The sequence below is a fragment of the Bison bison genome, unplaced genomic scaffold, assembly GCF_000754665.1.
Source record: "Bison bison bison isolate TAMUID 2011002044 unplaced genomic scaffold, Bison_UMD1.0 scf7180017864331, whole genome shotgun sequence".
NCBI lineage: Eukaryota > Metazoa > Chordata > Mammalia > Artiodactyla > Bovidae > Bison > Bison bison.
The window spans coordinates 6,399,391-6,425,424 of NW_011494903.1; the positions used below are offsets into that span (position 1 = coordinate 6,399,391).

General features: G+C 35.5%; 2 protein-coding genes across 4 annotated transcripts in view; one reads left to right on the top strand and one right to left on the bottom strand.

Annotated features, from left to right (window-relative positions):
* The window catches only part of NADK2 (NAD kinase 2, mitochondrial), a 45,153-nt gene that overhangs the window by 13,784 nt on the left and 5,335 nt on the right, over positions 1-26,034 (top strand). Inside the window, exons 3-11 of one of the 3 annotated variants that reach the window (XM_010853784.1) lie at positions 676-764; positions 1,676-1,757; positions 6,854-6,937; positions 8,550-8,686; positions 14,107-14,185; positions 17,137-17,202; positions 18,549-18,644; positions 23,916-23,971; positions 24,108-24,161. In XM_010853784.1, coding sequence (XP_010852086.1) covers positions 676-764; positions 1,676-1,757; positions 6,854-6,937; positions 8,550-8,686; positions 14,107-14,185; positions 17,137-17,202; positions 18,549-18,644; positions 23,916-23,971; positions 24,108-24,161 — 743 coding nt within the window. Of the gene's footprint in view, positions 1-675; positions 782-1,675; positions 1,758-6,853; positions 6,938-8,549; positions 8,687-14,106; positions 14,186-17,136; positions 17,203-18,548; positions 18,645-23,915; positions 23,972-24,107; positions 24,162-26,034 lie in introns of those variants that run through there. The other 2 variants (XM_010853786.1, XM_010853785.1) reach the window with 2 other exon arrangements.
* SKP2 (S-phase kinase-associated protein 2, E3 ubiquitin protein ligase) overlaps positions 18,662-26,034 on the bottom strand; it is a 57,981-nt gene continuing 50,608 nt past the window's right edge. The window contains exon 10 of the mRNA XM_010853780.1: positions 18,662-21,239. Within this exon, the coding sequence (XP_010852082.1) occupies positions 21,191-21,239 (49 nt within the window). The 3' untranslated portion in view covers positions 18,662-21,190. The remainder of the gene's footprint in view (positions 21,240-26,034) is intronic.

The window sequence follows — 26,034 nt, forward strand, 5'->3', positions numbered from 1 at the left end:
TGGTCTGCCCAAGAAGTGCCTTTTCTACATAGTTAATTTTGTACACAGCAGGCTTCAACTGCAGGATAATGTTTTATTTCTTAAACAGAATAGTAGATTATATAGGTGTTCATTATAATAGTTTTTGAATGTCTAAAAATTATGATTATAGAAACTTCCATTAATTAAAGGCCAAATGAGTCAGTGAATAAGTGTGTGTATGCAAGAGAATCAATGTGAGGACATGCAAATTAGGAAGTGTTTTAGTCACTGTTTTTATCAGGCAGTCAATATTTGTTGAATTTAAAATAATAGCTATTTGCTCTTATTTTAAAAAATTGTCTCTCAAAGTGTTAGTCTTTTGGACCATTTTGTATTAATGAATTTTAGTGTCAGGAAGAGTAGAGAAAATAAAAGGAAATTCTAATTAATATTGCTATTGATCAAGGGCTTTAAAAAATGTTTTTAAAGCACATTGGAGACTTGAGATAGTTTATTCATATGCTTCCTATAGTTAATAGTTGATTGATTGTTGTGGTTAAATGAATATAAAGCTGACCTTCCAAAGTTAACATAAATTTGTTTGTAAAATAAATTTGTTTATTTTACATCTCTATTGTAATAATCTGCCTCTCAAAAAACATACTGCTTTATGTTAGTGGAAATTTTATATACCCTTTACTTTTTTTATCTTAGGAATGAGGGAATTGAGGTTCGTCTCGTAAAGAGGAGAGAATATGATGAGGAAACTGTTCGATGGGCAGATGCTGTCATAGCTGCAGGAGGTAATAGTTTTGCAGAGGTAAAGGTGTTGGAATATGGAAATCTCTTTAATAGTCATATTTCCAAATATCCTGTGAGCTAGCTGTAATGAAGCTTTCAGATTCCTACCGTAAGACAAATTTTTAGATTTTTAGAATCAGATTTTAAAAGATGTGCTTTATACAACATTTTAATTTTTTAGTGGATGATGTTACTGTGAGGTTCTGTGCATGTGTATTTCTGTATGTATATTTAAGGTGTGCCTTTAACTTTAAATATGATACAAGGATTGTTTATAATTGTATTTTGGTTTAGTTATGCCAGTCTTTAAAAAATAGTTGAGTTTAAGAGTTTAATGAGATTAGATAAATTCCATCGCTCTTTGGTCCCAGTATTCTTTTTTTTTTGGTCCCAGTATTCTTATGCTTGTTTTTTTTCTGAGCTGTATTATTACATTAGTGACCATTCTTTATAAACCTTTATGGGTTTTTTTTTTGGTGGGGAGAAAAATGCAAAGTTGGACACTTTGGATGTATTCTCATTAAAATAATTTGTGAATTTGGACTGATGGTATGAGAGAGGGAAAGAGGAATGGTTAAAAGAAGTGATAGGGTTAGAATAGTGGCTCCCACCTGGGGGCCACTATTGGCATCTAATGGGTAGAGGCCAGGGATACTGCCCCTCACCCTACAGGCTCAGGACAACCCCCAAAACAGAACAATTACCTGGCCTAAAGTGTCACTCTTGCCACTCTTGAGAAACTCTGGATTAGCGTTGGAGAGAGAATACAAAGAAGAGGGGGTAGAAGGGAAGTGGAGGAGGCTGTGGCAGCCAACAGGATGGGGTGGGGTGTGATTGCTAAAAGAACTAATGTTCACATTGTTGTTAATCAGACTTGTTACAAAACTAGTTTTTAATGCTTTATGTCCTTCAGGGGATGGCACGATGCTCTTGGCGGCAAGTAAAGTCTTGGACAGACTTAAACCAGTTATTGGCGTAAACACCGACCCAGAACGGTAAGGAAAAAGAATTTTTTTTACCTGTTATACATATAAACATTTATTCTTTGCTTTGCATAGTATGTATTTATGATGAATCTTAAAGTTTGGAAGCTCTTTATCCTCTTGCTACAGGGTGTCTGCCATGGTGCTTGCTGTGTGAGTGGAAACATCACCCTTCCTGGCTATCATGAATGTTAGAACTATGTACCAGAACCATTTTGGTGATGAAATCTAGGCATGTAGAATTGATCTCTACCTTTAGAAGATTTCTCTTCTTTGTAGTTATTCTCAAAGTATTAGCTCTCTTTTGTTAGCTTAGGCATGAGAAATACATATGCATTGCCCTGGCACTGGTGGTAGAAAATTATGATTCGGGATGGACAGGTCCTCACATCTGATTTCCCAGGTAGTTTGGGAGTAGTGTCTGTAGCTGAAAATACCTGAACCCTTGATTGAGGTGAGTACTGGTGACCTTTGGTGTTGCTGGTGATGGGTGAGTTAATGATGTTGCATCTTCTACCCTTACTTAGGCTCTTATCTACATTCCTAAGTATGCCTCCACTGACTTCCTGGGTGACTTCATTGACTTAATAAATAAATCAAACCCTGTTAGCACTTTTTCCCCCTTTCTTCAGCTTCTCTGACATATAACCTTATTCTGTTCCAGCCACTCACAACCATGATCATATCTGGAATTTGCAGTCATCTAGAATTTCCCCATCTCTCAAATCTCTCTGACCATAGCCTCCTTCCTTAATAGCAGACCTATTTCCTCAATTCTAATAAATCTGCCCTTTGATTTTCAGTGTGTTGATCCCCTCTGTTTTTTTCTTAATTCTCTCTTCCTTCACTTTCCTGACAAATTAAAATATTTTCTACCATTATCTTTCTACTTAGTCATAGATAAGTCTTTTCTATTCCTTTTCTGTACTATCTCCAGAATAACTGATTAACATCTGTCGTTTTAACTAAGATTCTGGTGACTCCAGAATCTTTATATCCAACAGTGATCTTGCTTCTACTCTTACCTTATTTTAGTCTCTGTCCACTGCAGCCACAGTGACTGTTTTATAAAAGTTTGGTAATATTAGATAGACTTCTCTGCTCAGAGTCTTACTGTGGCTCCACATCTAACTCACGATAAAATTAATTTTACAATGACTAGGATGACCAGTTCCTTCTCATCCTGGTTTGCTTGGGATTTTCTCAGTTTTAGCACCGAAAGTCCTTCGTCCTGGGAAAATTGTCTGTCTCGGACAAATGGGGATGGTTGATCACCCTCACTGTGACATTCAAGACTCTACATTATCTGGCTTCTGACTATTCTGTATCCTTATGTCCTATTATTTTCTCTTTCTTCATGCTGTTGTAGCCATACTGGCTTCCACTTGAATGTATCTGGTGGCAGTTAAAAGTAATGTATCTACAAATGGACTTGTCTCCTTTCCCCACTGCCATACTTGATGAATGGAATTGTAATGGGTGCTAAAGCTGTGGCGACTCGTCCTCACCCCCTCCCTTCATTCCCTTCATCATATTGGTCGGGTATTTAGTGTGAAGTTTTAGGGATCCTACCTTTGAGTCCATCTCTTGCCCTCCTCACTGTTACTAATCATAGCTCAGGCCTTTGTAGTGTGTGAGTTAAATTACTGCAGTAATCTCCATTCTTGCTCTTTCCAACTCATCCTTCAGACTTTGCCTTAGTATTTTTTCTAAAGTGCAAATTTGATTGTATCCACTCCTTAGTTAAAGTCTTTCAGGGTTTCCTTTTGATCTTCAGGATGCCTTGCAAATTCCTTAGCATAATGTATATGATGTTTCACCACCTGTTGCTTATCCGCTTTTCTAGTTTCATCTATCTTTATTTACCCACAGGCACGTTTTTCAGCTTAAAAAAAGGACTGATGCCTCTCTAGGAACATTCTAGGGTCCTTCTTGAAGTCTATTCTTTGGGTTTTTTTCAGTGTATTTTTGCCCAGTTTTATTGAGATATAATGGACATACAGCACCGTATAAGTGTAGGATGTACAACATAATGACTTAATGTAACACGTGTTGTGTGAAATCATTACCACAATAAGTTGTTAGCATCTATTATCTGATATAGCTAAAAAAAAATAAAAGATGGAAAAGTTTATTTCCTAATGATGAGAACTCTTAAGATCTGCTCTCTTTAATAACTTCCAAATATACCATACACTGTTGTTAACTTTAGCCAGCATGTGGCACATTGCTTCTCCAATACTTTCTTGTCTCATAAATGGAAGTTTATACCTTCATTCAGTTTTCCTCCCCGCCCCCCCGCCCTGCCGCCCCAACCTGAAGCTGTTCTTAAGCACAGTGTAATGGATGAGCAGCCTAACATCTTGATTGGAGGCTCACTTGTGGGAGCTTTTGCTCTGGTGTTGGGCTTTGTTGATAGCAAGATAGCAGGGCTGGAAGGAGTAAGTGAGAGAGTTCTCCAGAGGTCCTTTTCATGCCTTTATTTGTGCTTTCGCCTGGAGTGCCCTTAGACCACTGACTCAATTGTGTAGTTCTTTTTAATTCAAGACTGCTTCCTGTCTTGGGCTCTGACTATGATTCCTTCTACAGAGTGCACTTATCTCTCATTATTTTCTGCTTGATTGTTTGTCTCTTCTGTCAGGCTACAAATTCCTTGAGTATAGGACTAAATTTCTCTAGCATACTATTATTATACATAGTCAGTAGGCAATAAACACTTGAAAAATGAATGATTAGTTAAATGATTTTAGGGAGCAGGGCTAGGACCCTGACCTAGCTGAGCAAATATCTCCTGAGCACAAGTAACTGAGATTATTGCTTCAGTAATTATTTTTTAATTGCCTTTAGTGATTGTACACATTTTAGAAAAACTTTTTAATGATATACTTTTGTATCATTAAAGTAAGAGATTGTTTAGTGATCATATTTTATATAGTTTGTTGAAATGTATTCTCCTTTAAAAACTGGCTTAATATTCATTAGCTTGTGAAGATTTTGAAACTGAGAAGCAGAAGGTGTTGTTTCTCTAATTTCTACCTGGAATAATATATTCTAGAAGTCTTTTGGTTTTTCTTTTTACCCCCAGGCATAAATGTATAAGGCCTCTAGCTTGTTCCATAATTCAGGTTGCCTGACTTATATTTCTTATAAGTGTGAGGTGTCTCACAATACTTAAGCCCAGAAGTTAATGTTCAATTAAGTTTCTTCTTCTCTGCAGTAGTTATCAAACGCAGCATAACAAATCATCTGCAAACTTGAGGCTTAAAACAACAGTAATAATAATTTATTATCTCCCATGGTTTCTGTGTGTCAGGAATCCAGGAAGGGTTTGGCTGGATGGTTTTAACTTGGGATCTCTAATGAGGTTATAGGCAGATGTCAGCTGGAACTGCAGGCATCCAAAGGTTTGACTTGGGCTGGAGGATCTGCTTCTTTAAGATGGCTCATTGGTAGACTCAACTAAATTAAATAGCCAATTTCAGTTTTCTCTTTGGTATTCTGTACTCTCTCTGCTGACCCCTGTCTATAATTATGACATTTAAATGCTTAATAATCAAAATGGGGTAGAGAGCATGTGATAGCCAACTTTAAGGTAGCCTCTTGTTATTTACACCTTTATGTGGTTCCCTTCCCATTGTAAGCAGGCCTGGCCCATGAGATCAATAGAATATGATAGAACAGTGTGTGCATTCCAAGGCTAGGTCATAAATAGTACTGTAGCTTCTGTGTTGGTCTCTTGGGTTGCTCATTCTTGAGCAAGTCAGCCACCATGATGTGAGGATACCAAGGCCGCCCTGTGGGGTGACTCACATGGAGAGAGACTCGAGGACCTTGCCAGCAGTTAGCACTAGTGAGTGAGCCACACTGAAATTGAATCCTCCAGGCCAGGCCTAGATTTTTCTCTCTTGAGTGTTTTAGACCTGCAGGTGACCTCAGTAGGTATTCTATCAAATAAATGACTGTTGATAACTTTTATATAAGGGGTTTCCCTTGTGACTCAGCTAGTAAAGAATCTGCCTGCAATGCAGGAGACCTGGGTTCAATCCCTGGGTTGGGAATATCCCCTGGAGAAGGGAAAGGCTACCCATTCCAGTGTTCTGGCCTGGAGAAGTCCATGGGGTCCCAAAGAGTCGGACAGGACTGAGCGACTTAAACTTTCACTTTCAACTTTTATAATCTTAGCACTGTATAAGAGTGTTGCAGTAAATATAAAAATTTTAAAAATCTAGTCCCTGCCTAAGTCTCTTAGATAAATTTATCTCAGATAAATTGACTAGTTACAACTTTGTAGAAGCCTTTTACGTGGCTCTTCACATTTATGTTAATTTACAATTATTATTAAGGGTTTGTTTTGGTTTGGTTTGATTTGGTTTGCCAGGCAAATTGTCAACCTCTCCTTCAAGATTGAAGCATCACATAAATGAGGATGATTGAACTTTCTGGACACCTTTCCTCATGTTAGGTGCCATAGCCTCTCATCTTCCTGTATCAGCCTATAGGTGGTTAACAGTTTGTAATTTGCAATTTTTAAAAAAACAATTCTGTCTTTCATGAATTTGTTAACTCCTTAAAGTTAGATTAGATTAAGCTGAGTTCTCTTTTAGTAAGAGATTATCTTAAAAGATATTTATAAGGGGTTTATGGTTCAAAAACTTTCACATCAACAGTTTGATTCCTCAGAATAACCTTTTGAGATTGGTGGTTTTATGACCCTTTTAGAGATAAAGAAGCTGATGCTAAAGTGACTTGCCCAGAGTTAGTAGTTAAGTAATGTAGATGTTAAGATGCAAACATCACTACACCATTAGATAATTTTGCATGGATATCGATCAGTGGCAAATTTGCTGTTAGTTTTACTGTAATGTGGAAACTTAGTTGTATTATGGCATTAAACCTGGATGTAAACTACTATTTCTATTTGGTCTTCTTTTTTTTTTTTTTTTTTTTTTTTTGGTTCTTGTTGAAAATATAAATATGTGGCAAAATGAATTATAGAGTAGAAATTCAAAAATATTCATGTCTGATTTTTGTAGTTTAATGATACCTTTTGAATTGAGTACTTTTATTTCTTCTTCCCTTTATACCACCCAAATCCCTTTAAAATAAAGGTCTGAGGGTCATTTATGTCTTCCTGTTCGATATACGCATTCCTTCCCAGAAGCCTTGCAGAAGTTCTATCGTGGTGAGTTCAGGTAGGAATTTCTTACTATTGCTCTATAATTATCTTGTTAAGATAATCTTATTTTTATATAATTATTTTATTAATGTGTGTCATTAAAAATGCTGTTAAACAGAACAAATTAGGTAATATTTGGATTAGTCCATAATTGTAGCCATAAAAAGGAATTTATATAATACATAAAAAATAATACATTAGCTGAGTCACAAACACATCTAACTTGGCTTCTCCCAACCCTATTGGAACTATGTGGAGAAACCTTGCCGAATGCCACTTGGGCTATAATATAATTGTTAAGTAGAGGTTTTCCTCCTTCAGTGAGATAGAGGCCATGTCTCTACTTTAACCTTACATGCTTTTAGCAGTTTGGTAAAAAGATGATTAAGACTGTTGGTGAAAATTAAATGTTTAAGTTCTCTGAGATTTTGTATTTTTCACCCTCATCTTCTCCCATCCAGAGTGTCTGAGGGTTGGATTTATTCTAACTATAGAGATTCCTGGTATCTCTGTCTTACATGTTAAGTATTCCTGGTATCTCTCTCTTACATGTTAAGTATTTCCTAACCAGTGGAGATGTTTTTTTTTTAAATATTCCTTTCACTTAATTTGTTCAGTAGTCAGACTGCCCTGAAGAGAGAAGGGTAGAGGGAAGAGTTAAGATGAGGTAGACCAATTAATTAGAGCTAAGTTGGACTACTATTTTTCGCTGACTTAGCCTAGATTTTATAGTTTGAGAAAACCTTTTCTCTAGGTGTTTGTGAAATTGTATTAAATCTTCTTGACTTCTGAAATCTTTTTTTTAGTAGCGAGTTTCTTAGTAGCGAGTTTTCAGTTTCTGCTCATCTCAGAAGTTTAGCACCCTTACAGATGACTAATATATTCCAAGTAGGAGTATATTTTTGTGTACTTATCTAGTAGAATCTGTCCCATTGGCTTTTTGATATGTCAGTTTTTGATTTTAAAATCAATTAAACTTGATTCCTTTTTTTTTTTTCCCCACTAAAAAGTCATTGAAGTTTTAGATGTAATCTTAAGTGTCATAGTATTTGTTATTGAACTCTTATGTAAAAAAAAAAAATAACAAAACAGAAAAACATTATTACAGAATTTTAGGGAAGGAATTTTTATATAATCTGACCACCTTAACATAATGTTTTAATTTCATAATGTTTTCTTTTTTATATATATTATACTTTTTGATAAGTAAAACACAACTACATTAGCTCCATATATGGGATTTAATGGATACTTGATAAATAATTTGACTTTAATTCATGTTTTTTGAGGGGTCTGGAGAAGGAAATGGCAACCCACTCCAGTGTTCTTGGCTGGAGAATCCCAGGGACGGGGGAGCCTGGTGGGCTACTGTCTATGGGGTTGCACAGAGTCGGACATGACTGAGGCGACTTAGCAGCAGTAGCAGCAGCATAGATAAGGTAGATATTGCCATCTAAATCTGTTTTTGAGCAGGAATTTGTGGTGGGTTTTAGATATTTCTGGGGTAATTAGTTCATGGGATAACTAGTTGTTTAATATGAATTTTTTTAATTTGGAGAAATTATAATGTCTAATCCTTTGTTTAGCTTATTCTGTTTCAATATAACTTGCTTTTTCTTCACCCTAAGGTGGTTGTGGAGGCAGCGAATTAGGTTATATCTTGAAGGGACTGGCATCAACCCCATTCCTGTGGACCTCCATGAACAGCAGCTGAGTTTGAATCAGCATAGTAGAGCCTTCAACATTGAAAGAGTTCATGATGAAAGTAGGTGGATTGGGAATTAAGTGTGTTTGGGGCAATATGTACTTTACAGTTCCTTTGATCTTTAATTTCTGAAAGTAATCATTTATAATTATTTGGGGATTTCAGTGCCACTGACTACATTTAAGGAAGTACAATGAACTACTTGAGTTGTAAAAATTTTTATGATTAGATTCTGAAATAAGAAATATAGCATATTTCCATAACAATTTTTTTCTAGGGTGGGTTTGAAAACTCATTGATAAGGGAAGGACTATAAAATGTCTGAGAGGGTACTTGATATTTAAGGAAAGAGTCTTGGTCTTAATCTTTGAAATGTCAAAAAGGAAAAAGAAAGTGGTTGAAAGAAAATGAACTAATCTGTGGAAGACTTCATAATAATTATACATTTATATATTTGCATTTACATATATTTACTATGGGTCTAGTTATTGATTAAAAAATCTATTTGTTAGGAAATTTTTGTATCTCAGCTTAAGATTTGTATTTCAAATATTTGTGTAAGATGCTAAGGGAATATTAGCATAAAATGATATGCAGCTTTTTTGTTGTGTTAAGATGAATTCTCAGATTTGAGCTAATTTGAGGATTATATTTAGCAGTATTTTCCCACTTTGTCCCATAACTGTAAGATTTTCGTAATGCAAGAAGATCCCAAGAGATATCCTAAATATCTGTGGACTGTATAAAAGGATATTATTTCCTCTTGCATTTCATTTCTTGACTAAACTTTATCAGGAAAAGCTATCTTTACATAACTGTTTTCCAGCTTTGTTTCTGTCTGGTTGTGGTATTTGATGTTTACTTATATTTATTGTTTTCAGTTTTTCATGGTGATTTATAGCTTTATAGGTTAGATGTTCCTAAACTGTGAGTTAATGCATGTTTTAAAGATGGTTTTTCTTCCCCTGAAAAAAAGTCATTTGATTTTAGAAAATTTTTAAATAACTAGTTTTTAAAAATCTGGAAATCTTGCAAGTCATTCATAAGCAGATTTCCTATTATTGTTTTTGAAAGACTGCAGTAACTATTAAGATTTTAATTTTTTTAAAAGATTTTAAAATCTTAACTAGAAATTTTACTTTATATTTCACCAAAACAAGTTATTGCTGTCATCGAAAGATGTTCAGGATTTGGTTGTTTTCACCAACAGTATATAGGATGTAGATTCATTGCTCAGATTCACTGGTTTTAGCTTATAAACTAAATATATATATAAAAAAAAATATATATAGAAACAAATTACATATAAACTTAGTAATATTCAGGATATTTACATCTGGTTACTGGTAGTTCTAGTAAAAGCACAAGAAATACTCAAAATAAAAAGAATTAAAAAAAAATTATTCAAAACTTAGGCACCAGTCTCTGAATGAAGGAACACACAAAATACTTAATATAATCAATGGTAAAAGGTCTCACACTGAGGCGTGTTAGTATACTAGGGATAAAGCAAACCTCTTGCAAGCTTCCAGAAAGGAAGTGGTGATAGTGGTGGTTATTGTGGTTGGAGCAGGTTATTTTATACATGAAGAATCTGGAATCAGAGTAGTTTCAGATTTCTCAATAACAACACTGTAAATTGTTATATTAATTATTAATATTATTGTTATTAGCAATTATATAACATTTACAGTGTTGGCACTGTTTTAGAGAACTTTTTTGTTAGAGGGTTTTTTCCTTAATAAAGAGCTTTATTTTCTGAGAAAAAATTAGGAAGATTTCAAGATATATCTCATGTTTCCTATTTAAATTCTCTTCAGATTGGCAGGGAACACTTCCTAAGAAACTGCCATTTGGGATTTTTGAATATAGGAGTAGGTTTGAGATTATAAATATACCACCATGTTTGATCCCTGGTTTAGCTTTTTAATTTGGAACACAGGATTAAAGAGAAAAAAATCCTGTTTTTTTTGCAAGAAGGATGATTTAACTTGAATCAAATAAAATTTTCTATTTAGTGTTATCTGTCCTTAACTAGATTATGTATGTGGTGTGCTCAGTTGCTCAGTCATGTCTGACTCTGCAACCACATGGACTGTAGCCTACCATGCTTCTTTGTCCATGGAATTTTCCAGGCAGGAATACTGGAGTGGGTTGCCATTTCCTTCTCCAGTGCATCTTCCTGATCCAGGGATTGAACCAGGCTCCCCTGCATTGCAGGCATATTCTTTACCACCTGAGCCACCTGGGTTGTATACAAATTAATGAAGAGGAGTTCATTTTTATTACCATTATACCCTCAAGGGAAGGTGTGCGCGTGCTAAGTTGCTTCAGTTGTCTCCAACTGTTTGCGACCCCATGGACTGTAGCCCAACAGGCTCCTCTGTCTATGGAATTCTCTAGGCAAGAATACTGGAGTGGGTTGCCATACCCTCCTCCAGAGGATCTTCCTGACCTAGGGATTGAACCCCGGTCTCCCACATTTCAGGCAGATTCTTTACTGTATGTGCCACCAGGAAAGCCCAAGAATGACATAATGATGTGCGTGCATGCTAAGTCAAGGGAAGGTAGAGTTTATTTATTTGTTAAAGAAAACTTTTAATCACATAAACTTGTAACTTTTTATTTGCAAGCCTAGTTGTATTAATTTGGATAAGTGAATTGATTTGATAAACAATCCTAGAATCTCAGTGGCTTAACATACTGAAGTTTTATTTATAGTTCAGCTCATGTCCAAGGAGTTTTCAGGCAACCTCCAAACAGTGGCTCCTACTGTCTTCTAAGGCTTTTGATCTTCTGTGTGGTCCTTTGTAACTATGGGGAGAAGACAGTGAGAGCATGGGGGATTCTTAAGGAAGTTGTAGGAGCCAGGCCTTTTCACTACTTTTGCTCATATTCCATTGGCCATTACTAGTTCCATGAGTATACCCAAGGTGGGTAGCTCCAGAAACATAGTCTGACAGTGTGAGAGAATTGCTCAGGATTATGGTTTCTGTCACGTAACAATTCTATACTTAAAAATATAAATTAATGATTAATTTTGTAATGGATTCTCTTGAATAGAAAATTGTCAATTGCTATTGAGTCCATCTTTTCGTGTTTTGTTGAAGCAAGGTGTAAATGAACAGTTTAATGATTAAATAATGTTTGGTAGTCAATTAGCATGAAAGAAATATAAGCAGAATTAAGATGATTAATGAGACTTGAAGCAATTTTATATATTCTCTTCCTCCTTTGATAAAAGATTTCAGGTGAAATTCAGCAAACACATATAGTAAAAGTGCTATATACAGAAAGGAAAATTAGGATGAGGAGAAACAGGAATACACATAAAAAGTTAAGACCATACAAAAGAAAAACATATGGTTACAGTTTGGTGAGACTTAAGATTTATCAGTTACTAATATATGGTGATGGCTTCCTTGGCGGCTTAGCAGTGAAGAACGTGCCTCCCAGTGCAGGAGACAGAGGTTCTGTCCCTGGATTGGGAGGATCCCCTGAAGAAGGAAATGGCAACCCATTCCAGTATTCTTGCCTCAGGCATGACTTGGCAACTGAGTACAGAGCAACGTTTAGTGAGTACTTACTGTTAGTGAACATTTGTAGAAAATCTGTGAGGAGATACAAAACGTTCCATTAGTGATTACACTATGTAAAGAGAAATAATTTAAACTGTAAATTTTAACTTTTTACGTTGGCAAAACTTGTTAGTTGTAAAAATGTGAATATATTTAGTACCAAATTAAGACAATATCAGAAGTTAATTATGCAGTCTTAAGTACAATCAAATTTGATCAAACACATCATTCTTATATACCTTTTTGTATCAGATTCCTTCTGTATTGTGAGATCTAGCTGATAATGTTAGCCCATTATATAATTTAGTCAAATAAATTTTTAAAGATTCCATGGTATTGTAATAGCAACTTGTGGTAATTGAAAGAATAGTTGGGTCACTTTAGACAGTTAAAATCCAAAAGAAATTATACATGTAATTAACATTCAATAAGCATATAAACAAATAGGCTACAAGTCAGAGGAGAATATTAAATTGGTGGTTGTGTTGGTGACAGTGGTGGAAAGTTTTATAGAGTATTAAGTGTCTAATGTCTATTTATACATATTAACCTAAAACAAAATCTTAAAACAGCAAATTATCCCAGAGTTTACCATCTTAATACAAAATACTTGTGATTTCACAGAGATTATGAAAGTTAAGAATCCAAGAGAGGCTTAGCTTGTTAGTTCAGGTTTAGGGTCTCTGAAGAGGTGACAGTCAAGCTGTTGGCCGGGACACATAACTGGACTGGAAGATCTGCACCACAGCTCGTCACGTGGCTGTTAGCAGGCGGCTTCAGGTCCTCACTGTGTTGGCTTCTCCATTGGACTGCTTATGGAATATCTTCCCCCAGAACAAGTGATCTGGGAGAGAGAGTGACCAAGGTAGAAGCCAGGCTGTCTTTTTAAACCAAATCTCAGAAGTGACATACCATCATTTCTGCCTTATGTTGGTTGCATAGACTAATTCTGGTGTGATGTGAAAGGAAGAGTTATATAAGCATGTGAATACCAGGAGGCAGGAATCATGGGGGACCATCTTAGAGGCTAGCTGCTGCCTCAGTTGAAGTTAACATTTAGCTTTGACTAAGAAAAAAAAGTGGAGGAGACAGAAAAGGTATCTTGTTCCATAGTGCATGCCCAGCAGGAGACACCTGAGTGCGGCGAACCTATTGGTGACCCTGGGAAGAAAGGGCTGGCATCTCAGGCTGGGGACTGGTTAAAGACAAAAAGTAAAGGGGATCATTTGAAGGTGAAAATCACACTTTGATCCAGAAAGCAGTGGGATTCTTTGGAGGATTTTGTGTGATAAAGTGCGGTTTAAGTAATCATCAAGGAAGGTTACATAAGTTGTGTGCACAGAACCTTGAATAAAATAAAGATGAAAAAAATAAATAAATAAAGATGACATTTTTTTAGGAGTCATATAAGGAGATGTGGCACTGTTCTCCAGAGCTGCCATTGCTGAAAAACATTCTCTGTTTTCTATTTGAGAAATAATCTGACTTTTAACATAACTGATTTGGCTTCATACATGAGCCATGCAAGTAATTTGCTGCTTGAATCCAGAAATGACTCTCCCTTGGAAGAACTCCATCATCTCTACTTCTGAAGCAGGTTGTAGTTGGAGCAAAACTTAGCGGTGTGACAACTTGAATCTTATGCTGTGAATAAATATCAGTATATTTCATCACTCTTGAAAAATTGTTTCAAGAAAAACTAAGGTTTATTTACTCATTGCAGCTATAATGTTTAAATGATTTTATGGTTCTATATTATGAATACTTTAAGATTTAATTCATATGTTAATGTTAAGCTATAGACGCTATTAAGACAAATATTTTAATATTTTATAAAATTTATATGATAATATTTCTGAAGTTTTAAGGCACTCTCTTGGATTTTTCTTTCATTCTCTGCAGGGTTTGAGGCTTCTGGACCCCAGCTCTTGCCAGTGAGAGCACTAAATGAAGTCTTCATTGGGGAGAGTTTATCATCCAGGTACTTTTAAACTTGTCATCTTGAGTTTAAAATTTAATATTTTAGTAATTTTAAACTCTTTATTAAATTTCTACCACCTAAGATTTGTGAATAATTAATTCTATATAAGAAAAATGAATTATTAAATGAAATATTTCCACACCTTTGTACACATTAATACATGTTAAGAAGAAAGAAAGTTTCATTACCAAAAATGTTTGTGAAGCCCTACATTAAACAAAGTTACTCAGATTTCTTTACTGCAATATTTCCCTGAGCCTTTCATCCATTATATAGGTGCTTTATAAATGTTTAAGAGAATGATATATAGGCATATATTTGCAGTTGATATAAAACTTTGATCTTATACACTGTTCATATTAAAATTTCTCTACTGATTGTCTTAATGTTTCATAAAGTTGATTTATTTATTTGCTTGTTTTGATCCAGGATCCAGTTAAGGAGAACACAAAAATATTACTTATTTTTTTAATTAATCTTATTTGGCCATCATAGCCCTTTAGATTGAATTAAGAATAGTTTTTAGTCCCATCCTTGTTTTGTCATTTATGATTTTTACATTTTTAAATGGTTTAAGCCAATTGCAGAATATTGGCAGAATATTCCTTATTTTAGATTTGTATGATTTTTTTTTACTTTGCATGATAAAATTCAGACTAAGCATTTTTGACAAGAATACTGCATAAGTAATGTTGATCCTTTTCAGTGCAACATCGTAAGGCAAGAGTATTGACAGCTTAAGACTTGTAACCATTATTACCAAAAATTAAGGTTAGTGAAGTTCTTCAGTGGGAATATAAAAACACAGTATATGTTTTATTACTGATAAAATCTATTTTGTGAGTGTTGAATATAACTTAGGCTTAAATTGTCAGCAGAATTTTTTGCAGAAAATTTGTGTGACCCTAGTTACTAATTGTAAAATGACTGCCATAATGTAAAGTTAATTTAACTCTTGGTGGTACATTTAGAACTTTCTTTCTCATTTTTGTTGTTGTAAGGGAGTTAGGGATGGAAGATTAGAGATAAATCTGTATTCTACTCTCCTGCTACCAGAACCATGTGACCTTTTGAAGGTCATGTAATTGATTCCCTGAGAGTTTCAAATTTTCTGAAATTCTCTTCATTATAAGTCATTCTTTTATAGTAAGTTTAATTATGATGAGAATAATTTGTCTTTAAAAAAAAACACACATTTTAGCCATTAACTTACTACTGGAGGTAGTATTGAAGAGAACAAAACCTGATTCAACAGAATGATTTGAATTATCTTTTTGAGTTGTAATTATTTTAATATAATTTTAAATTTATGCAGTAAGATATATTGCACACCTGCTATGTGAACTAGGAATATAAAAACGAATAAGATAAAAGTAGTTGTGTCTTAATGTTTTGGAAGCTAGTAAAATACATAATTAAAAATTATTAAAAGTAAAATGTATTCTTCAAGAAATCAAATAAAAATATATACTTTAAAGAACTTAAAAATATGGTAAAGGGTAAAGATGTACTTATTTTAATATAGTAAGACTTATGCAGCAACAGAAAAAACTATAGCATATCAAGTTTGAAGCAATATGGAAATGAGTAATGGATACATTTATGTCACAAGAGAGAGGAAGAGAATATAACAGTGATATAATCTCATCACTATTGCTAAAGACAGGCAGAAGAGAACAACCTTAAAATGAGATTGGAAAAAGTCTCCATTAAAATAAGTAGATGACAAAGGTAAAGATGTTTTGTGAGTTTATGCTTATTCAAGGGAAGCCATTTAAGGGCTTACATTATTCTGTTTGTATATTTTGAAGGTCATAACTTCTGAGAGCTTCTACTAGTGTTGCTTTATGATTTGTACTTACTAAAAATAACTTACAAAAGGAGGAAAATTGGGATCAATGACTGACTTATGGAAATTCAGTGAGGGCCCGTTAGGAGGTGTCTGATCGGACGCTTCTGTTTCCTGTGGTGGCAGTGCTTTGGTGGGTTTACCCCTGATGCCGACGCTGGTTCTTCTTGTGGTCTTTGATGCCTCACCTGGTATCTTTACTAAGATTAAGGACAGCAGTGGGTGGGCTTCTGTTGCTACTGAGAAAGCCTTAACTACTGGAAATATTAGAAATTACTCTGAAAGAGTCTATGACACAGACGTAGGCAGAAAGGAAGTGAACACTTACTGAATGCCTGCTGCGTGTCAGGCACTGTGCATGCTGTGTGTGTTGTCACGGGTATGCTCATAGCAACTCTGTGAGAAAAGTGGTTGTATTTCTCAGTGAAAAAACTGAGATTTGGAGAATTCAAATCACTTGGCCAAGCTCATATGTTTAATTTAGCATCAGAACCATCATGTAAACCCAGCGTTTCTAATTCCAGATCCAGCATTGAGTTGTCATGAGAACTTATTACTTATTTTTTGAACTGCCCTGCCTGTACACGCCTTCCTCCTGGCAGTGCTGTTTCAAGGCCATCTTGTATTATTTCTTATATAGTGTCTTGTTTATTGCTTAAAGCAGTAAACACTCTAAATAGTTGGTAATTATTACTGTAATATTTCTGACCTGCATACTAGAATATAAACTTCTGGAAGATTGTGTCTATTAAATCCCTAGTACCTCGCACAGTGCTTATTAAAACATTAGGCACTTAATAAATATTTATAGATTGAATAAATATTGATGCTGTCATTATCTCCATTTTATAGGGCAATCTGTGGCTCAGAGAGGTGAAGTAAATTGCCCCAAGTCACACAATTAATAAATAACAGAGCCGGGCTAAGTCTGTGCTTTTCTTTAGTGTGTGCAATAGAAGTGTAGTTTTCCTGAAAACTGAAGTGCTTTGCTTGGAAAATGTGAAGTGTGGCAATATTATTCCTGCCTCATTTATAATGTTCTTAAACTTAAGAACATTTTAAAAGCCCAATTTTTTTCTTTCTCCTATTTGTTCTAACCTAGAATGTCTTATTCTTGGGCTGTAGCAGTGGACAATTTAAGAAGAAGTATACCCACTCTAAAGGGACTGTGAGTTTTATTGCTGCCTTAAAAAAATAATTTCCCTGAAACCAAAATTCTATGAGTTGACTAATCTTGATAAACTTGCATGTGAGAATGACACTAAATTCGCTGTTTGTTTTGGACTCAGCGTCTCTCTCCTGACTTTTCTTTCTCTTTACCTCTGCTGCTTTTCTGTCCCCACTTACCTCTAATCTCTGGTTTCTACATGATTCTGGCATAATAGCAGCCATTCCAATGGATTTGGCTGACTTGTCTGTATTGTATATAATAGACTAATGTACCTAAAATTCTTAATTTTCTAGGAAGACATAACAAAGCTATGAAATAGATTAAATGTGAATATTAGACTTGCTGTCTTTTATTTTTAAAGAGAATGCTGACTTCAGAGAAAAAAACGACTCGGAGTTGTATCATATGAAGCATTCACAAACCACGTGCTTGGCAGGAGAAAATGAAAGGGTTAGAATAAGAGATAAATTATCCAATGAATGTTAATATTTGCAGGGATGTCTAATAATTGTCATTGTTTTGAAAAGCTATATTTTGTGAAGGGTTTATTTTAGCTTTTTTATTTGCTGGATAAAAGTAGCTCAGTGTTTGTTGACTGTTGACACCATTATTTTAAGACATAGTTTACAAAATAGGCTTCTGTATGTTTCAAAAGCTCTTTGAATAGTTACAAATCACTTAAATATTCATGCAGTTAAAAAGTGGTGTCATTTTTTTGGGGGGGGGCTGGTGTCAGAAAACCCAGTTGACTCCATGTTTATTAAATAATCTTAGAAATATAAATTTTTAAAAAAAATTACAGTTCTTATTTTATCCCTAGTTTTGTTCACTGGTCCAGGACTGGTTGAGATTTTTCTTTAGAACCTCATTATCTCTGCTAGCTTACTATCAATTCAAAAGGCACATTAGTACATAACTTGAGAAACAAGAGTTAAGTAGAAACGGTTGGTAACTTGAAGGATTAGATGCAGACTTAGATGTGTCAAGGACTAGCTCCTGAGAAAACTCCCCTAGGAATGGCATTTTCTTTTTGAATTCTGAAATCATCTTCTGTATGTTTCCATAGCAGTGCTAGGTAAAAATTTATAAGAAGCTCTTGTTTGAAATCTTAAAGGATGGAGGCACATATAGGTCAGAGAAGGATGTAGACATATAGATATTTTTGAATTTTTTTCACTTAAATCAGTATTGGAATTAGCATCATGATGTGTGTCCCTACTAAGTTAGGTATGTCTAAGTCAGGATGACCTACTTAGATTTCATCAGCTCTGAAAAAGATACTTTATCTCATTTACCATGAGACATAAGTTCTGCAAATCCAGTTTTATATTCTCAATTCATAGGGCTTCCTACTACGAGATTTCAGTTGATGATGGCCCATGGGAAAAACAGAAGAGCTCTGGCCTCAATTTGTGTACTGGAACAGGATCAAAGGCCTGGTGAGTAACTTGGAATGTTGCTTATCAAATTTTGTGAAATGCTTTAAGTAATATAATTTGCGTGTGGTCTCACATTGGTGTATCTGAGGCCTCTGATACGCAGGAAGGGGCCTGGCATTGATTTACTGGTTGGCTCAGTTTCTGTTGCACTCATCCACTGGGTCCAAGAGTCGAGCTTTGACTTACAGCTCGGCCTGGATCTGGTCATTCTTTATCTTCCTGCACTAGGTTTGTAAAGAGAAAAAAGAAGATGAGTGTTTTTAGGGAGTGTATATTTTAAAAAAACGAATATTTTAAGTTATAAAGAAATGAAAACAAAGTACAGTACCAAAAAATATGCCAGAAGTTTGTGCATTCAAGGCCTAATTGGAGATAACCTGGGACATCCTGAAACCTACCTGCCCTATGACTCCTCTCTGGGAAGTCTCTTGCACTTCTTAGCACACACGTGCCTATGCCTCCCTGACTTTTATCTGTAGCCGTCATCTCTCTTGAGTACAGGCTCATATTGTAAAATTACCTACTAACTACATAAGGATGTTAATAGCACTTCAGATTCAACACATTCAAAACTGAATTTCTTGTCTTCCTTAGTTCTCCTGTGTTTCTTGTCTTGCTGAATAGTATCACTGTTACTTACCCTTGACTTCCTAGTCTCAGGAAGACACATTATTCCCTAAAGGCTGGCTCTTAACTCTGGGTCTTCCTGTCCTCCCTCTGTACTTAGCAGTCTCTGAATCCTCTCAGATGTACTTCAGGAATTCTAGCCCCTGCTTTTCAGTTTCTGTGGCTGTTTCTTGGTGTCGCCCCCTATCTCTTTAGTGAATATTCTTTGTGCCTCATCTTGCTTCTTCAGGCTGTTATTCGTAACTCCTACCACAGAGTAATATTTCCATAATGTAGATAGATCTCACTATTTCCCTTCTGTGCTTTAAAACTTTCTTGACTCCTGACTGTGTTCACGTTACTCAGTCTGTCATATGAAGCCCTTTAAATGTGAGCTAAGGTTCCTTGCCAGCCTACTCCTGCCTGACCCTAACCTATTACACTGGAGGCTCTGCAGGCTACTTGCAATTCTTAGCACAAGCCATGTTCTCTCTGGGCTTTTTGTTTTTGCTCAATGTACCTTCTTCCTGCATTGACTGCCTGAACATTTTCCACTTTCCATCTACTGGCTAAAAATTCCAGTCTTCAAATGTCATTTAAATGTCAAAATCTTTGCTTAAGACCTTGTTCTTTTCATAAGCCTAATTAATCAATCCCTTTTTTTGCCCTTACCCAGCACTTTTTCCTCATAGCACTGTTAAAGCACTTAGCACATAATTGGTTTCTAGTAAGTTCATACCCAGTTAGTTTGAGCAACTTGAGGCACATGGGGTGGTGACTAGTGACTTTTTTTCCTGTTTAATTTTTTCTTTGCTTAGCGCAGTGCTTCATACTTATTCACTTAAAATGCTCTTTTGAATAAATGACTACATGCTCACAAATACAGCTAAAGCAGTACTTATCAAACTGACTTAAGTTTGAATTCTTTAAAACTTGAGTTTTATTTCCCCTACCACTCACCGTATGGTTGAGTCCTGTGTTGATGTTGCATTTAAATAAGTATGGCTTAGATTAGAAGTTCTGTCTTTTCTGTGTTGCTTATTAACGTCTGCTTTGTGCTCAGTGCTCTAGTGTAGAGCCAGTTCTGTCTCTCTAACCATATCCTGTCCCTGCCACCTTGGTTACTTAGTCCCTTTTCTACTCAGCCTTATGCAGCTTGCTTGCTTCTGACATGATCTACTCTCCTGTTATCCCTGATAATTCTTTCATTATGATTGGATTTCCCATGTATCATTTGATCCTTTTTCTCTTCAGAGAGTAAGGGGAGAAAAGAGAAGCATTAGGGGAGAAGAGAGAATGCTAGGGATCAGAGATACTGAGGGAAAGTTTATACGTTCTATCCATTACATTAATAATTTCAACATACTGCAGTACCATCTTTGAGCACTTTCTTTGTCCCAAGTAAGTATATTATCTTACTTAAATTCTCAAGAATACTCTGAGATTAGTTAGTTTTATTTTCACTGATAGACTATAAAAAGTCTCAAAAGTTAACTGACTTGCCCAAAGCCATGTGGCTGATAAATGGAGGAGGTAGGATTTAATTTCAGGGCTTAACTCTAAACCGTAGACTTCTGTGCTCCAGAAGGAGGAAAATCTTGGAGGGTCCCCTGTGGGAGGTTATGGGAAGTGTTGCCCATGATAGTTGCTCTTATTCCTTTAGCTGGAACATAGTTACATGCTGTGTGGCTAGAGGGGTGGGAAATGCAGCCTAATCATGTGTCTGGGAGGGTGGGGGGAAGAGCTCAGGGATTAGCTGTCCCATCTTTGCATTTCCAGAAATTCTTGCACAAGACATAGGATGTGGTGGTTATGTTGCATAACAAGCGTCTGTGCATCGTCTCAGTGTCACTCACCTCAGTCCTTTCTCCGGGTGGAATGTGTTTGCCGCACACAGTAGAGAAGTACCACAGAGCAGGGTCGTTTGTCTCCATGAGTTCTTAAGCCTGTTCCCAGTCCTCCTCCTTTGTACATTCTGTCCCAGCAGACCTAATTAACAATGAGGAGGTGTTCTTAAGTAAAGAGAAAGTTTTACTGGCTGATGAAGATAGGAGACTCTTTGCCTTTCAGTTCGGTTGTCTTTAGTAGAAGTTACGTCCGATTGCACATCAGAACTCTTACAGTGGTGAAGGCTGTAGACCTAAGGAAAGAGTTGTTGTTTGCCAGCTCACACCTGCTTTGTTGTATAGTTTGTTTTTGATGTAGAATATAAACCACTCCTAAGGGTAGATTGAATTGGCTGAGATTTAGATTACACCAGCAGGAAATAAGTTTTAATTTAACCGCAACTCAGAGAACTTAGTTTGTATTGACTTGTGGTATTCCTAATAAGTCATAGTTCTAGGAATGTTAGAACATGTCTTGTAAGACTTCTGCTCTCTTAAACTAAGTCTTAACTATAGTAAAGATACATGAGTCACTATTATCTTTTGCCCTTTACATATTTTATTTCAGTGGAACCCTATTAACAGCTTATTTTTATGTGACTTTAAAATAGAATTCTAAAGCAGTAATGAGGAATTAAGAGTGTAACTCATACAGATTTCCTTGCACTTGACATTTTCGTTGAGTTCTTGCCAAGAGCCAGATACTGCCTTCAGTGCCTTATGGCTTGTAGTGTGTGACAGTAGTAATGCTAATGAGATAGGTTTTGTGAACCTCATACTAAACCAGAAGAAAGCCACAACACTTGAAGTATTTTGGTTTCTACCACATAGTAAGTGTGAGCAAGAGGCGAGAATGGAGCTTGGGGTGTTTGGAATGTAAAGTTGGAGGGTGAGTAATGGTGAAAAATAGGTTAGGCAAGGGCCATATTTTAGATTTTTTTTTTTTTTTAGCATAAGGATATGGTCTGTGAACGACTCCAATTTTTTAATGTAAAAATTTGTATATCTGCATTTTTCTTAAGAGAATGTCCAAAATGTTTTCACATTTCTCAAAATATGGAGAGTATAGGATTAGAGCGGGTATATGGAGCATCTCTTATTCTTCTTCCCTCAAAATGTTAAGAGCCCCTGAATTAGGTTTAGAGTCGTGTGACTATGCAGTGCTGTTCCTTTTCGAAGGAGCATCTACTGGAAAGAGGTAGAGGCAGGAGGGGAATTCTAAATTAGCTGGAAGAATTGTGTTTTTTAAAAGAAACACCTTTCCTTAACTACCTGTTTAGTCCTTAGGTGGTTAAGGGTCTAACCACCTTTTAAAAGTTGCTGCTTTTAAAAGTTACTCCTGTTTGTGGTAATGTTTGTTCTTCAGTGGTTACGCATGGCATCTTGCTAAAGGTTTCTCACCTACAGAAATTATTTTATAATTTAAAGAAATACATGTTTAAAAACTGTGTTAGGACTTCCCTGGTGGTCCAGTGGTTAAGAATCCGTCTGCCGTTCAGGGGACACAGGTTTGATCCCTCATCTGAGAAGATTACACGTGCTGTGGAGCAACTAAGCCTGTGTGCCACAGCTACTGAGCCTGTACTCTAGAGTCCTGGGAGCTGCAACTGCCGAAGCCTATATGCCGTAGAAACCCGTGCCCTGCAAGAAAAGTCACCGCAGCGAGAAGCCCACGCACCACAACAGAGTAGCCCCCGCTCGGCATAAAGAGAGAAAAGCCCACAAGCAACAAGGAAGACTTAGCACAGCCAAAAAGTAAAAAAAAAAATAAAAATTAAAAAAAAAAAAACAACATGTTAAATAATACAAAGGGGATACAACGAAAAGCTGGTTTCTTTCATTTTATATTCTAGTACTAATCTCCAGATATAACCACTCTATGTATTTTTTAATATAAGTAACACAAGGAAGTTCTATATAAATATATAGGACAGCTGACTCATTGGAAAAGTCTCTGATGCTGGGAAAGATTGAGGGCAGAAGGAGAAAAGAGTGTCAGAGGACGAGATGCCTGGACACAATCACCGATGCAATGGACGTGGACTTTTTATTGGGCAAACTTCAAGAGATGGTGAGGGACAGAGAGACTTGGTGTGCTGCAGTCCATGGGGGTGCAAAGAGTCGAACACAACTGAGCAACTGAACACACATATACACATACATATACTGTATAATGCTTTTGGTTTTTTAACTTAACGTGTTGATATCTTTCCACATTGGTATTCTACATATGGTTGTAGTATAGTCTTTTTAATATCTATGTAGTATTCTACTGAGTGGCTATATTTACCCAGCTTTCTGTGGTTTTGCTATTGTAAACAATGCTTCTGTAAATATCCTTATACTTGTCTTTGTGTATTATATGTGCAAGTATATTTTAGGATAAACTACTAGGTTGAAGAGTGTGTTCATTTTAAATCTTAACAGAATTGTCTAATTGTAATTTTTATAATTCCATTAGTATATGGGCATACTTCTCTTCCCATACCCATGTCAATACATTATCAGTTTTTAATCTTTAAAATCTGAGAAGAATCTTGTTTTAATATCTCCTCAGGTATGAGTGAGATTTAACATATTTTCATATGACTCCTGGACCGTTAACCCATGTACTTTGCCTACTTTTAAAAACTATATGAGGTGGCTATTGTTTTTTGGGTATGTTTTTGCCTGATAATTTCTAAGAGTTCTTTGTACATTAAGTAGATTATTCTTTTTTCATTTTTAGTATGTTTTTAGAACTAAAATAAGAAAAAATGTTTGTGGTATTTATTTCTAGGTCATTCAATATTAACAGAGTGGCACCTCAGGCTGTGGAAGATGTACTAAATATTGGTGAGTACTAAATAGCTCTTATGTTACAATTATAATATGCTATATAATGTGTAGATTTTATTGTATGTTAGCTATATAGTATGTCACAAAATATTTTATTTAATCAAGATATTTTCCCCCTTTCTTTTTCCAATAGCAAACCGACAAGGAAATTTAAGTCTTCCATTGAACAGAGAATTGGTAGAAAAAGGTCAGTGACAAAAGATCATAATCACTGACGTTTTCAGTTAAGTTCTGTGTATATTTTGAGGATGTTATCATGAAATGTACTTGTCTAATTAAGCAAAGCATAGTACTTTTTTGACTCCAACAATATAATACCCCTTAAAATATATTGAATCAGTAGAAAGTTTAAGTTGAAATTTTATGATTTTTGTCAGCCATGGAAATCTAACTTCTGTGTCAAAACAGTGTGATTGCAAACTTTTCCTGGGGAATAGGAAAATGTAGAAAAATACACATCTGGCAAATAGGAAATGCACACCTAAATTTGGTGTGCCGTTAATATCTTCTGAATGGGAAGGAATTCATTGAGCTGTGAATGCTTACCTTCACATTCAACTAAAATGTTATCTTATCCTTTTCCTACATACTCCTGCCCAGTCAGTTCAGTGTTCCTTTAAGAAAACCAGCACTGGTCGAGAAAGGATACTTACCAGGGAATTTGAAGACCTGGGTTCCAATCCCAGACCAGCCAGTCACTCACTGAAACAATGGGCAAGACTGTTTTCTTTGCTCCTGTGCTTCCTCAACAGTGGAATGAGGGAGTGGACATAGATTGCTGGGGAAGTCTTCAAATTTGTTAAAAAAATTATTTTAAAAAATATTTAAATTCATAAACTGAAAACCACATTCATTTGATTTACATATGAAATTTTAACACACTAAAGTCTATTCATCGAAAGTATGGACCTCAAACTAAAGCTAAATAGTGTTGTCTCTGTTTAGTTGAAGAGTATCCTAAGATTTCAAGGTAAATTATTTTTAGAAAAAACCCCCAAATCCAAACTTGTTTATAGTTGCCTTTACTTACCTATGCTGCAGTTGTCATCTGTAAACATTTGAATTTGAGAGTTATGGTGACAGATATGTTCATATTGGTTGCCTTTAAAGTGATGTAGCAATACATGATAAAGTATATTAACAGAGTCAATTCATTTTATTTGTGTGTTTTGGATTCCCGAAAGACTTTCTTTGTTGAAATGGTTTGCCTTTAAAATAGTTTGTAAACAGGAGTAAATCTCTGTGGTTACTTTCAGTTCTCTAAAATGGATTGTTTTCTCCCTCTCTGATTTTGAGACCTAAAATATTATTTTAATCATAGCTTTGAGTTGGAATTAGTGTTAAATCTGTATCAAAGGAAGGAAAGTGAGGCATTTGTAGTAATTGATTCTTCATTAGATAATTTAACTTAAAACACTATATATAAAACAACTGAAATTTACATCAGTTATGTAAAGTAATTTAAGGGTATATATAAAATACAGTGATTTTTATTTTAATAAACATACTGCTTTACTGAATGAATATTATTCCTTTGAAGATTTGACTTATCTTCAGAAGCAATAGTGAATGCCAATGGTGCAGTCACTGTTACAGACACTTCATTTAATTCAAATGAAATTTTGGTATATAAGGTAGATTATCTGATAGTTTTGTGATGTCTTTTAATGTGGTGTTCAACTAAATGCTTTTTTCAAGCCCAGTTTCTTTGTACAGTTGTCTTTAACCAGTTTGTGCTCTGCATGCCAACTTTGTGTGCCTCTTGGTTAGGGAGAAAGTAGATCCCAAAGGCTTGTAGAAATACCTCATGAACCCTTTGGCATGATGTTTTGGAAAGGAACTTATTAGCAAGGGATTATATCAACTCAAGTTCCATTTTTGAGTGCTTCAAACTAGTTTCTCCTTGTTTACTGACTTTACAGTCCTCCCTTCCCCCACCAAAGGTACCTATTTCTGCTATCCTGCGGGTGATGTAGGCTTCTGTGGGCTAATTTGGGAACATACTCCTTGTTTATAAGCATTTTTTTTTTAATGGAGTTTGTCATGAGTTCTAAGAAACT